The 13,565-nt window shown below is 36.3% G+C and overlaps 1 protein-coding gene across 3 annotated transcripts in view; it reads right to left on the bottom strand.

Annotated features, from left to right (window-relative positions):
• Positions 1-13,565, bottom strand: part of cux2b (cut-like homeobox 2b) — a 148,836-nt gene that overhangs the window by 91,354 nt on the left and 43,917 nt on the right. For all 3 annotated transcript variants that reach the window (XM_026268992.1, XM_026268993.1, XM_026268994.1), the window contains one exon: positions 241-351. In XM_026268992.1, coding sequence (XP_026124777.1) covers positions 241-351 — 111 coding nt within the window. The remainder of the gene's footprint in view (positions 1-240; positions 352-13,565) is intronic.

Here is a 13,565-nt window from a genome sequence, read left to right as displayed (position 1 = left end):
AAATTTAAATATGTTAATAAATGTATTTACGCAACATAAAAAAAGTGTCAAAAGTCACATGGCATTTACGAATCAGTTGATTGGCTCGAGAAGTTCTGAAATATGAGAAGGGGAGGAGTTCAGACAAGAGAAGACAGAGAGGAGCAGCAAACTAATAGAAGAACATGTGAGGGTCAGGGGGAAAAAAAACGTAAAAAATGTGAAAACTGACTAGATGAACATCGCACACATCCCACTCACCTCTGGGACATTTTTCTTGAATTCCCGGCTCAGCTCCACCAGGTGCTTATGGGAGTCCTCGCTCTCCTCCTGTCGGCCCGCTAGCTGTGCCGCCACCGAATTCAGCTCCCTCTACAGAGACAAAGAGAACGAGAGAGAGAGAGAGAGACATGCTTTAGAGAGGCCTGCCAACACTCATATACACAGCTTAGTACACACATTAATAAATATACGCTGCTGAATATTAACCGTGCAATCCGTCATGATCTGATAGAAGGTGACTGCTTACTGTAAGCTCGGCCCCATCAATAATTAACCTAAAATAAATCCAATGCCTTCAGTAGAAGAAGGCCTTTTAGATAATCAGAATCCAAAATAATCAATACCTCTGCAACAGTCATGGGAAAGAGTGAGAGAGAGAGAGAGAGAGAGAGAGAGAGAGAGAGAGAGAGAGAGAGAGAGAGAGAGAAAGAGGTGGAGGGAGAAAATGGCACATGCACAGGAACTCTGAATATTCACCAATATCCATCTTACTGAGCTGACCTGGTGAGCAGAAAGACTGAAATATTGTGGAGGACGACTAGAGAAGTCTGCACGAGCAAAATCAATATCAGAAAGTACTGCTGTGTTTTCTTGTACATGCACCATCACATTAACAGGGGTTTTCAGACATTGTTTCATAATAGTAATACCATTTTATAAGACTGTTCTATGAAGTAGAACTGTATACCTGATATTGAAATATAGTTTTTTCAGGAAGAAAAAAGGTTGCAAAAAAAAGTTTTTTCCTTAGGAAAAAATGTAATCCAAAAATGAAGTACAGATGATTATTCTTTCAGTTTTAGACAGTGTTTTGCAATTCTGAGTTGATCTCAGGTTTTTTTCACAAAGTCAGAATTTTGACACATCAATTGCAAGAAGAATAAAACTTAGCATTTCTCGCAATTCTGACTTTGCAAGAAACTGCTACATTTAAACTCAGAATTGCACGATATAAACTCGCCATTCTGAGAAGAAAAATAAAGAGTGTGAGATATAAAGTCAAAACTGCAAGAAAAAACACTAAATCGTGAGCTAAAATAGTCCAAGATACATATTCTTTATTTTTATTCTGTAGCTAAAAAAAATGCATGATGTAAAATCTGAATACTGAGATCAGAAGTGCTTCAAATCAGTATATTAGTATAATTTCTGAAGAATCATGTGACGCTGAAGACCAGAGTAATGGTGCTGAAAATACAATGCAATTTACAATACATTCAACTAGAAAACATTTAAAATTGCAGTGATATATAACAATAATACTGTTTTACTATATTTTATTTATATATATAGTACTTTACATATTAGTACACAACCCCCTACAGAATTCATTCAAACAACACTGATCAAACTTTTATCCAATTAAAAGTCATGTTTTACATCTCAACCTACTCAAAAAAAAAATTAAAGAGAGGGCTTTCAATTACTGTACCAAATTCATACATGATATAACATTTAATTTACTATGTATTAATTAATCTGAACTCTTACTTAAAAGGCAATTTAGAAAATGATCTAATGGGAGAGGAAGAATTCCTGAGGACAAAAGCTGTAACGCAGCCCCAGATTTACGGCACCAGCGCTCTTCCTTTTCTTCACTGGAGTCTGAAAGTGTGATGATGAGGATCCAGTGCAGCACAAGATGACTATCTGAGCTTTAAAACACAATACAGCAAGTTTCACCTGGCAAGAAACTAAAGTCGAAACACAGATGATCAACGTGAAATGAAAAGACATATTTACGCTTTTTTATGGAAGTCCTTTACAAAGCTGTTAAGCCATAATTGTTTAGGGACTGGAAGGGTTTGACTGTAACCTCTATTAGGTTGATGCAGACTACAGTCTGACTGACGTACAGACGAGAACCTCGACATGAATCTACAAACACTGATGCTATCAACCCAATCTGCACAGGTTTCCTTCTTTTAGTTCGTATGTCTACAGAAGACGGTGTGGCAAATGACATGACCTTAATTCTAAATAAATACTTAGGATTTTTTTGTTTTTTTTTTTGTTTCCATTCTTAATGATTTCTGACTTTAGTTACTTGAGTCTTGCAGGATGTATGTATAATGTTTGTACGGTGAGTGTAGAATGTTGTGTTAACATGTTATGAAGAATATACAGTACACTTACATTAAAAATCTGGGTTAAATTTTTTTTGGAAATTTGTCTCTTTTGCTCATCATGGCTGCATTTATTTGTTTAAAAATACAGTAAAATCAGTAATATTGTGAAATATTATTACAATTAAAAAAATACTGATTTCAAGTCGAATATATCGTAAAATGTAATTTATTCCAGTGATGCGCTGCTTCATTTTCAGCATCATTCCTCCAGTCTTCAGTGTCACAATCAATTATTATTGGTGCTCAATTATTAATAATGGATCTAACATTGTTAAAAACAGCTTTTGTTAATATATTAATAATAATAATAATATATAAATATATTTTGTGGAAACAGCATTTATTTGAAATAGAAATCCTTTGTAATATTATAAATGACTTCACTTTTGATCAATTGAATGCATTCTTGCTAACTAAAGTTCTTCATTTTTAGGATAGGAATCTTTTTTTTATACATTCTTTCTTTTGCTCTTTCTATCAGTTGTTCTTTCATTCCCCTTTATTCTTTCCCTCTTTGCTTGTTCATTAATTTGCTCTCTTTCATTCTTCCTTTCAAGCTTTTGTTCTTTTGCTCGCTTTTATTCACTCTTGTTTCATTCCCTCTTTCATTTGTTCTTTTTTCTTTCTTTCTTTCTCTTTTTCATTTGCTCTTTCATTCACTCTTTCTCTCCTTTTTTCTCACAGAATTCAGATCACTTAGAAAGAAGTATTAATAGACCACAAAGTGGCCTGATCTGAGCAACATCTGTAGCACAAACAGTGAAGTTTAATGCCTCTGATTAAGGTTTGGAACGAACCCCAAACTCTTAAGTGTGAAGAACAGCATCACTGAAGAAACGCGGTTAATTGCCTGAGCACAAACTTCACCGCTAAGAAGCATTTACAGAAACTTGTGCTTAAGTTTTAGCAGCACTAACAGTAGGAGTATATAAAAGAAAAGCTTTTTTATTAAGAGTTTTGACATCTGACACATCACAAACAGCATCTTTGCTCCCTGCATCGTCTACAGAGACGAGACATCAGCAGGAGCTGGAAATAAACCTGCTCGCTCTCACCTTTCAAGAACAAACTGCAGCATGCTTCACTTCTCTTGTTTTTTGTAATGTTTGTTCATTTGTGCTCAGACAGCCATCAGACCCACCTGATGCTAACCCACCGTTTGCCAAAAGCCCTTTTTCTTGCTCATTTCTCTGCTACCCATGATGCACTGAGGCTCTGAGATGCCTGCTAATGCAAGCGTGCTCAGCAGGTGATGATCCATGTTAGTCAAAGTCATTCTGAGCAGGAAAATTACAGTACACACAAGATGCATGAACTGCCGTCTGACACGAGCGAGCGAAACTAGCTTTGGGTTACGCTCAGAAAACTTTCACAATAAACAACTTATAAATCTGATCCATTTCCCACTTTATCAAGTTAGATTTTTATCTGTGTTTTCTATTTAACCTTTTATTTTATAGTGTTTTAAAATTCAGATTTGAGGCAAAATACTTTGTACAAGCCCCTCAGGGCTTTTATTAATTCATTTTCTTAATATTATTATTTTTTTAATGTTATTTTATAATATCAATAATAATTATTTTCATTAAATATTAATATGCTTACAATTTTGTAAACATGTCAAATAAACTATTACTAAAATATAACCATTAAATTATTATTGTTGCATATATATTTTTATTATTATTATTATTATTATTATTATTTAGTAGTACTATTACTTATATTGTTGTATTTAAAAAAAAAACATATTATTATTACTATTATTATTATTAATATTATTATTATCATATTTTAACCCACAACATGTTGACCACAGAATAAATTAAAATAAAATGGAGATTATGGCAAACTCAAATCTTCTATTTATTTATTAATGAAATTTTTTTTGATACCCCATTAATTGTAAATTGACTATGTTAACCATGTTGTTCCAAACCTGTATGACTTTTTCTGTGAAAAACTAAAGCAGAAATTTGAAAATATTCAAGACATTGTTTTCCATACACCGATGATGATGATTGTAAAGTTCAAAAGAAAAATATTAATATAATAAAAATATGCACCATAAAAATATTCAGAAATTAAAATTAAGTACCATAAATATATATTACATAAGTGTATGGAGAAAAAATGTATTATAAAAGTAGTGCATATAATTCTTGTGGTATGTTACAATCCTTCTGACGTCAATAAAATAAACAATAACCAACAGTACAACACAATGTGTAAAGAACAAATGTGAGTGTGAGGAGGAGTAAATGATGACAGAAATGTATTTTTGGGTGAACTATCGCTTTAAATCGGATCCTAGTTCCAGGAAAGCCACAAAGAAATGTCACTATTGAACAGTATTGAAAAAAAAGCCACACTTGTGTGTAAAAAGAAGACATCTTCAGTCAAACGTTCGACGTTTTAAGGGTTTGGAAAAAGGCAATCGGGCCTGTATTTCCAGGATGCGGTGGGCAGCCCGGTCAATATTGAACCCCTGTCATTACGCCTGTGCCAGTCAAACATCCGTCTGTAATTGATGAGTTTCCCTCTGGGAAGCTCTGTCGATGTCACGGGGGGCGGGATTAACCTCTCGGGGGCGGAGCTAAGCTAAACCAGCCCTGCTGAGGCCAGCGAGGAAAATTGATTGGCTGAGGTGTTTGTGTTCACGTGCAGTTGGTTGTGTGACGCCACTTGAACTTGACACTGAATCAAACACGTCTACAAGCGACCGAGATACAAAAGCACAACAAAAGATAACTAGGGCTCAACTAAATCACATCTGAGATCTTGTCGTCTGTAATAACCAGACAAGCAATGAAGGGCCATAAATGAAAATGCGTACTGTAAACACACAGACTGTTAGAACACAAGATATAACCTTCAGATTCACTATAGAGCTCGAAAAAATCTTTACCATCGATTAGCACAGAATCTATGGCACCTCTCGCTGATGACAGCGGGGAAGAGAGGAAGTTGACATGTGAGGAAAACAAGAGTTCTCAACCAGAGTGTTTGGACCAGCAGAAATCAACTGCAAAAAAAGTAGGTGGTTATGGGAAAAAAAGAGGAGGAAAATGCAGATGGAGGTATTATTTTTCTTTTTGTATCCCATCTAATTGCAATCATAGGCAGATGTCTGTACGTGTGACAGCATCAGCAGAATTGCTGCTGAGAGCACAGAATCTTTGTCTAAAAATAATCAGACGTTCTGGGCTCGGCTGTTTGTTATAATGGTAATCGATGCTGCAGGCTTTGAATTCCATCAATTTATAGATCCACTCTGTTCTGCCTGGTGATTGTGCTGCCTCTAAACCCCTGCTGCACACACACACACACACGCTCATAAAAAAGACCTACAAAAGGTTCACGCAGACAGGGACCATTACCTATGCATGTAGATATGCAACCCAGCATTCACGTTATACAACCAAATTATATCTAAAGAATATTGACATGCAGAGAAACACAAATACATAAAGCAGTGGAGGAAGAGAATTATACAACTAAGCATCATGCATTCAACACACAAACACAGACGGGGCCATTACCTATGCATGCACACATGTATGTTATACAAAATAGGATCATTGCAGATATGAAACCTCACAATGATATTTACAGGACAACTGCATGCACTAGTACTTTTCATATGCAACCCTGCATGCATGTTATATGATTAAATATTTACATGACCACTGCCTATGCATGCACATACGCAATCCTGCATGAGCATATCTACAGGATACAGATATGTATGCACTTTCTTTATATCAAAAACATCTACAGGGCCATTATGGATCAAATATGCAACCCTGCATGGCCATTATACACATCTACACAACACAAACACACAGAGCAACACAAATATAAACATCAGTGTAGAAACAGAAGGTCCTATCATTCAACACACACACACACACACACACATACACAATGGCCACAGCGAGGGACAGCAGAAGGGCTAGTCTATGATTTAGATAAGTGCAGTTTCTTTTCATACGTTTTCTTATCTCCTCGGTTTGTGTGTAAGGCAGAAGATTTGTCCTTAGCTGTTTCAGATTAGTGCCGCTTCTCAGACGCCACATTCGAGAGGAGAGATCGATCAATGAATCAAATCAACACAATCAATACGGCCCATCGCTGGAGTCTAGTCTGGCCTCCGCATTAATACTGGCACCAACCCCACCCCCTCAAATCCCCCGACACGGACAAAAACAACAGCACTTCTCTCTGCTGCTTTTGTGTGTGTGTGTGTGTGTGTTTGGGAGAGATCCAGGATAGGGTCGTTTCTGGCGGGTGTCCATGGCAGAGATGGAAGATGAGTCGTTATCTGCCCTGACTTGGACAGGAAAGAGGAAAGTGGCCCGATGGACGCGCTCAGAGCTGCCATGCCCCTCAGCTCCACGCTTTCATTTGTTTACCCGTAGGAGAGAAAAATCACAAATGGGATCTTTTTAATATCTCAATTGTGTCTCCTAGAAGGAATTGAGATAAAGCAGTGAGCAGTAATCTCACACGTGTCTCCTCTAGTGGTTTGGAAGTGACGTCTCAAACTGTGCTCAGATTTGACACAAGAAAAGTCTTAAAGGGACAGTTCACCCAAAAAGGAAGTTGTACTAGATCGAGTTGTACTAGATCTGAATGTTTTTCTTTCTTGTGTTGAACACACAAGAAGATATTTTGAAGAACGTTGGTAGCCAAACAGCCGTCGGTAGCCATTGACTTCTATAGCATGGAAAAAAATGCCATTGAAGTCAATGGGTACCGGCAAGTGTTTCAGTACCCGCATTCCTTAGAGAAGTAAACGCTTATACAATTTTTATTTATTCCTTAAATACATACTCCAACATTTCTCATCCAGTGAGCAGAGCTTCAGTTAGGCTTGTTGAAACAATCAAAACCTCCATTAAGTCTCTCAAGATGTGAAAAATCAACCACTGTGCAATGAGATTTATTGATCGCACAGTGCATAAGAGTTTGTTAAATTGCTAATTGTTGGTACTTAATGATGACATCAAAAGATACACATCAATTAAACTGATAAATCGCTCAGTAAAATTTGATATTGGTTGCAAAGTGAACATCACAGAGCGGTCACCGTCTCTGAATATCACATCTTCTAAAGCTGCCAGTGAAATGATTGTGAATAATTAATCCCAAACCATCAGCCGGCTCCCGGCTCTCTTAAGACGAGCGCGAGTGTTACAATGATCAGGGAAGGTGTGACTCACGTCCTCATGCTGCACTTCATTTAGGAGTTTTAACACCTAGCACGCCGCACTCCGTCAACACCTTGTCTAAAGCACACGTACTGTTCAGAACCGCTTCAGTCGTGGGGAAAAGCACAGTTTGGAGTTTGTGCTCTCTAAGCAAGGACAAGCAATGCTGTCGCTTTGGAATAAAACCCCTCAAGCATCTATCGGAGGGTTTTAAACCAAAGTTGTGCCTCAGCAGGGGACTGAAAATATTGACTTGTTATAGAGCCTCTGTTGAGACTCCTGGTCACTTAACGGATTGAAAAACGGTCCACCTACTGCTCATAGAAAGAGCTGCATTTGAGCAAATTATTTTTACAGGAGACGAGTAATTTCTTAAATGCAGAACAGAGTAAAAATGATTTTCTGAACGCTCTCAGGAAAAGGGCACAAAAGCTGTCACTGGAGCAGTACAACTCTAAAAGGTAGAGTTTAGCACCTAAATAGTACACATTAGTAGCTTTTCACTCGAGTGACATCTATCTTTCTGAGAGTGAACTTACACTAGGTCCTTTGTACTGACAAGTAGAACTCAGATTAATTTCGTCAATATCACATTAATTTTATTTGACTTATTCTGTGGATTTCACCTGGAAATAATGCACTCCTGCTGATTCAGTTGATCTTAACAGTATAGCATACAAACGTGTGTGTGTGTGTGTGTGTGTGTGTGTGTGTGTGTGTGTGTAAGAAAATCCTCTAAATATGCAGCATAACTGAACATTAAACAGCAAGTTTACACTTAAACACGAAATAACACTAATAATAAATGTAATATTTCTGACTATACTTCTACTAAATCCCTAGCATTATGTAATTATTATTTTTTTGCCTATTAGAGTAAATCACACCATTAATTTAGCATGAAAACTTCAAATATACAAAATAACTCCTAATAACACCTCGTCTGGTCCAGTTTCGTGCAAGTTATAAAGCACTGTCGATTTTTAGTTACAGCGACAAAAAAAGATTCATGTATTGCACACCAAAAAGTCAACAGGGATTTTTTAATTTGAATATTTTTCCATTTCCTGTCAATTAAAGTGTTTAAACCTCAGCACTTTTCACTGCCTGCAGCTCCAGCGGTGCCCTGTACTCCAGTGGCTTACTCACAGTTGTCTCTGCACATTAAGGATGAAGTGTGTAATTTTTGGGATGTTAAAAATACAGATAATGCTTAACTGCAGAGAAAAGTAATTACTAGGTTGATTTCACCAAAAAAACAAAAACACGATGACTCTTTCAAAATAGCCGGAAATGTTTTGAAGAAACCTGTCTGATGACAATTACTTGTTGCAATTTTGTCTGATAACGCTAAAAACACAAGACATTACACATTTAGAAAACTGTATTCTATAAAAAAAATTGCATTTGCATTTAAGCATTTAGCAAAGCTAGCATCCTGACCTGATTAGACTGGTTTCTTGTCTTATACCGGCTATGATTTTTCTTCTTAAGTCAGTACTTTAAATCAAACAGGTATTTATGCTTTTCATTTAGCACTTTCTTTTTCCTTCTGTCACTCAAAGCTGTTCATTCTTCAACATTCACGATTTAAAGTTGCTTCCAATTAGCACGGCAAACCGCTCTGTGCAAACGTACGTCTAAACGAACGTCCAAATGAGTCCGCGTTATTTATCATCATCATAATGGCTCATTGTTCTCTTCACACTCCACTCTGTGGTTACAATCAGACCAGCCATTATCTCACACAAGCGCTGTCTTTGCGGTCGTGCATTTACTGGCACGAGATTTAAAAAACTGAAAAACACTGAAACGCTGGCCTGGATGGCCCCGTGCAGATTTCACAGCGTAAGTGATGTTTTCCGCTGTTTGTTTGTTTATTCTGACTCTCCGTGGTTTATTAAGCAAGAGTCAAGAACGAACGACTACTGAAAAATCACTGTGTGGTTAAAAAAAAAAAAAAGTGGGAAGTGTCAGGGTAAAATTTATTGTGGAGTAAATATAACTGTGTTAAAAAGAGCGATATAAATGGGGGCCAGTGACTTGACAATCCATAACAAACGGCACCAAATCAGTCGGAGCAGGAGTTTACCTCCGCAAAGACACGCACACAAAAAGAGCAACACTGGCCCACTTTCCAGAAGAAATCGACGGAGGTGGGGGTGAAAAATGGCAAGCGGCGGATAACACGGATAACCTGCCATTGTTTATTCTCTCTTAAGAAATGTCAATCTGTTTGTTTCTCAGGTGTGCTCCTTTTTCCTGTTGTTTGTGCTGTTTCTCTTCCTCCCGCGCCCCTCCCGCCGCTCCCCTGTCGATTTCAAGGGGAGATCAAAGCCGCGCTGCTGGAAGAACGTGAATATTTCAGGTGAGCCGAGCGGCTGCGTTTCACGCCACCTGTGTGACACCGAACCGGGTCCAACCCCTCGCAATTACCCGATCTCCGGAGGGCCCCTGAGAGCCCGGCGACACCAGCTAGGGCCACCTGTCAGAGCCCAAATCTCTTTTATTCCTACCCAACGCGCACACATGTGCGACAGAACGAGATATTCCTCATCCGAGACAAAAATAAATGTATCTGGAGCGCAGAGATTGGGAATATGGCCCCGTGTTAGCGAGGTACGGTTAAAACCAGGATGAAAAGGGAACTTGTAAGGATGCAAGAACGCGAGAATCTCTTGAGGAACTCGTTCAAACTTATTCCACATCAAGAAGTAGTTTAAAAAGGCCAAGGCCTACCTATTTAGATATGAAGCACCAAAAGGTCTTGCCGAGCGTACATTGATGCCTAACGACGAAGAGAAAGTAAGTAGACCAAGAAGATGCATCCAGACAAGATGAATGTAGTGTCTCATTGGAGTCTGAACACAAAGGGCTCTATATGACAAACATGACAGCGACTATAAAAATCTTGAGAAGTATAGTACAAATATTAAGCTCTCTCTGAAGTATTGCGTTAAAATGGACAAATTCAGACATAAATTATGTCAAAATTATGTCAAGACGCAGATATAGCTGGCTGAACGTAGGCCTATTGTATCAGTGTATTCTCTTAAAGTGACGGTCTTTATATTAATCAAACAGCAACAACAAAGAAGTCACTCACTGCCCTTGATTAAAAAGCTTTTAAAACTTTAATAAAGGAAATTCTTTAATTTATACAGCCTAATATGCATTGCTGTTTTACATTTGATTACTTTATTCAATTTCTGTACCTAAAAACTTATGCTAGACCTCCCTAAAAATAATCAGAAAATCACTGTAAATTTTTTGTATCTTTACTCGATTGTATTTATTTGTGCTGTTGCTTGTAGTTGGATAGAATATTCTTTTTTAATTATTATTGGAAAGTATAGTTTTTCCATTAACATAGCACATATCAAACTGTAACGAAACCGTGACTCTAAAACCGTGAAACAAAACGAACCGTGAAAAAGTTGAACCGTGCACATTCAGCACATTCACTCGGCTCATTTTAAATAGCATATATCCAATTTTTTTTTTTATTGTAAAAATATTTTACAATATTTCCTTAAATATTATGAAATATACCCTTAATACATAATATAACAAGTATATATTTCATATTAAATTATTTATTCACTTTTTATTGCCATGCCAGCATCAAGGCTATTTTCATGGTGAACTTAGAATAAACAATTAACAAAGGTTATAAAAGACGTTTCAAATCTACACCAGACAAAGATTCTAAAATATATTCAGGTGATTTTAACATGTAATATTTAATGCACTTTAAAATATATTCAATAAAAAAACAGTTACTTTTCAAAATGTTGTTTTGGAATATAGTTATTTGTTTACAGTCTACGAAGTTACTTTTTGGTAAATTAATCTCAATTTGCACTTTATTTACAGTATATTTCTGCAATGAGTTAAATATGATATAATATCTCAACTCATTCCAAAACATACATAATTATACTGCATACACAATTACCCAATATCAGTGTGTATTATGCTTTTAAGCTTATTAGAGTTATCAAGCCATTAGTGTAGCAACATGCTAATGTCAAACTCAATTGGAATCAATTAGTTAAACTATTTGTGTGGCACATATGAGCTGCTGTCTATGCCAAATCAGTCCCTTAAAAGGGTACATTTCTGTTAGGATGCTCCCTATGTAGACAGTAGACAACAAATTTTATAACAGAGCTAAAAGACTGTTCACACGAAAAGCTGCCAAATATGTCCTAGCCTGGATCTAACGCTAGATTGGCTTGTGTGTGTGTGTGTAAAAGCATTTCAATGCTTGAGCAGTCATCTCTTTTCCCACAGCCAATAAAAACTGCTCCTCAGAGTCCACACCAATCTGAGCAGCACTATTCTCCGGCCGGCCGTGGTTTGGATGGAGAGAGGCTGTGTGTGCGGCTGCATGATGAGGTGAAGGTGAAGCAGGGACGACTCACAGCAAATCCAGTACATTCCTCTGCGTCCGACACACATTAGCCGTTTACATGGGAGGAAACACAATCTATTTGATGCTACACTGCCCACATGTCTAAAGCCTTCCCTTCAAACAGCAGCGCTTCACACGTTTGACTCTCGTCTCATATTCTGAGCAGGTACGCTGGGAAACACTTCATATACTCCGAAATCACTGTCTAAAGTCAAAGCTGAGAGTAAACATGCTACATTTGTTTAGATTTACTCCGGGATGTTCTTTTTTTGGAGGTTCCTGTAAGTTATGCATGCAAATAGCATGCAATTAAAAAATAAATATAAAAAGATGAACGAGAAAACTATGTAAAAAAAAAAAAAAAAGAGTAACAAATTGCAGGTTCCTTTAATTTATGCATGCAAATATCAAGCAAATGAAACATTTTAAAAATGTAAAAACATTTCAAATAATTAAATCATTATTTTAAAAAAATTTAATATTACTACTAATAATAATAACAATAAATAAAAACATTGACAAAGATGACTATCAAAAAAATGCAGGGTTCTGTAATTCATGCATGCAAATATCCCAAGAAATGTAAAAAAAATTGTAAATAAAAAAATAACGATAAAAAATGATAAAGATAACGATTGCAGGTTCAAAACAAAAAAAGGCGGTAATTTTGAAATGCAAATATCATACAATTGTAAAATAAAGAAAAATACAATGATAAATAATAAAACGATAAAAAATTGTGATAAATAGAATTATTCTAATTATAATTTAAAAGGCAAATAATAATAAAAAAAAAAATCCTGTAATTTATGCAGGCAAATTTCAGGCAAATAAATAAAATAAAAATATAAAAAAAATTGTAATAAACAAAAATGATTATAATGATGAATAATAAAAAATACTATAATTTATCAAAGCAATGATACAGATAATGATAAATCAAATAAATAATAAATCAATATGTTAAACACTGTATGAAGTCAAAGCTGAGTGTAAACATGGTGCATGTGTTTAGATTTAATCTTGAATGTCCATTTTCAGAGGTTTCTGTAATCTATGCATGCAAACATCAGGAAAGTCAAGTATATAGTACATGTAAATGAATAAGATCGGCCATCGACAGACAAGCAGAGATGAATGTGACAGGCAGCGGATGCTCAGTGAGCTCTAGGTAAATGTCACTTCACTCATTACCACACAAACACAACACGCTTCATGATAGATGAGAGAGCCAACAACAGACCAATCTCCAGCCTTCTGATTGGTCAATTATCACTGAACCACAGCTGACTGCATATGTGAAGAATCTCACCATTACTGAATATGATATAGCATCATATATAACAGTATATATTTGCATATTTTTGCAGGAGATGAGATACTACATGTGCAGAACACAAGAGGTTTCCCATAATGCAATTTCCACTGAGACAAATCAACTGCGGTTTACATTTGATTCTTAATTCATTATGTCACTAGAAATAAGTGATTTCTTATAAAACCAATTACTATACCAATTATAATCTCTGGTTATTTTGCTTTTTA

The sequence above is a fragment of the Carassius auratus genome, chromosome 8 (genome assembly GCF_003368295.1).
Source record: "Carassius auratus strain Wakin chromosome 8, ASM336829v1, whole genome shotgun sequence".
NCBI lineage: Eukaryota > Metazoa > Chordata > Actinopteri > Cypriniformes > Cyprinidae > Carassius > Carassius auratus.
This window is presented reverse-complemented; position numbering and strand designations above follow the sequence as displayed.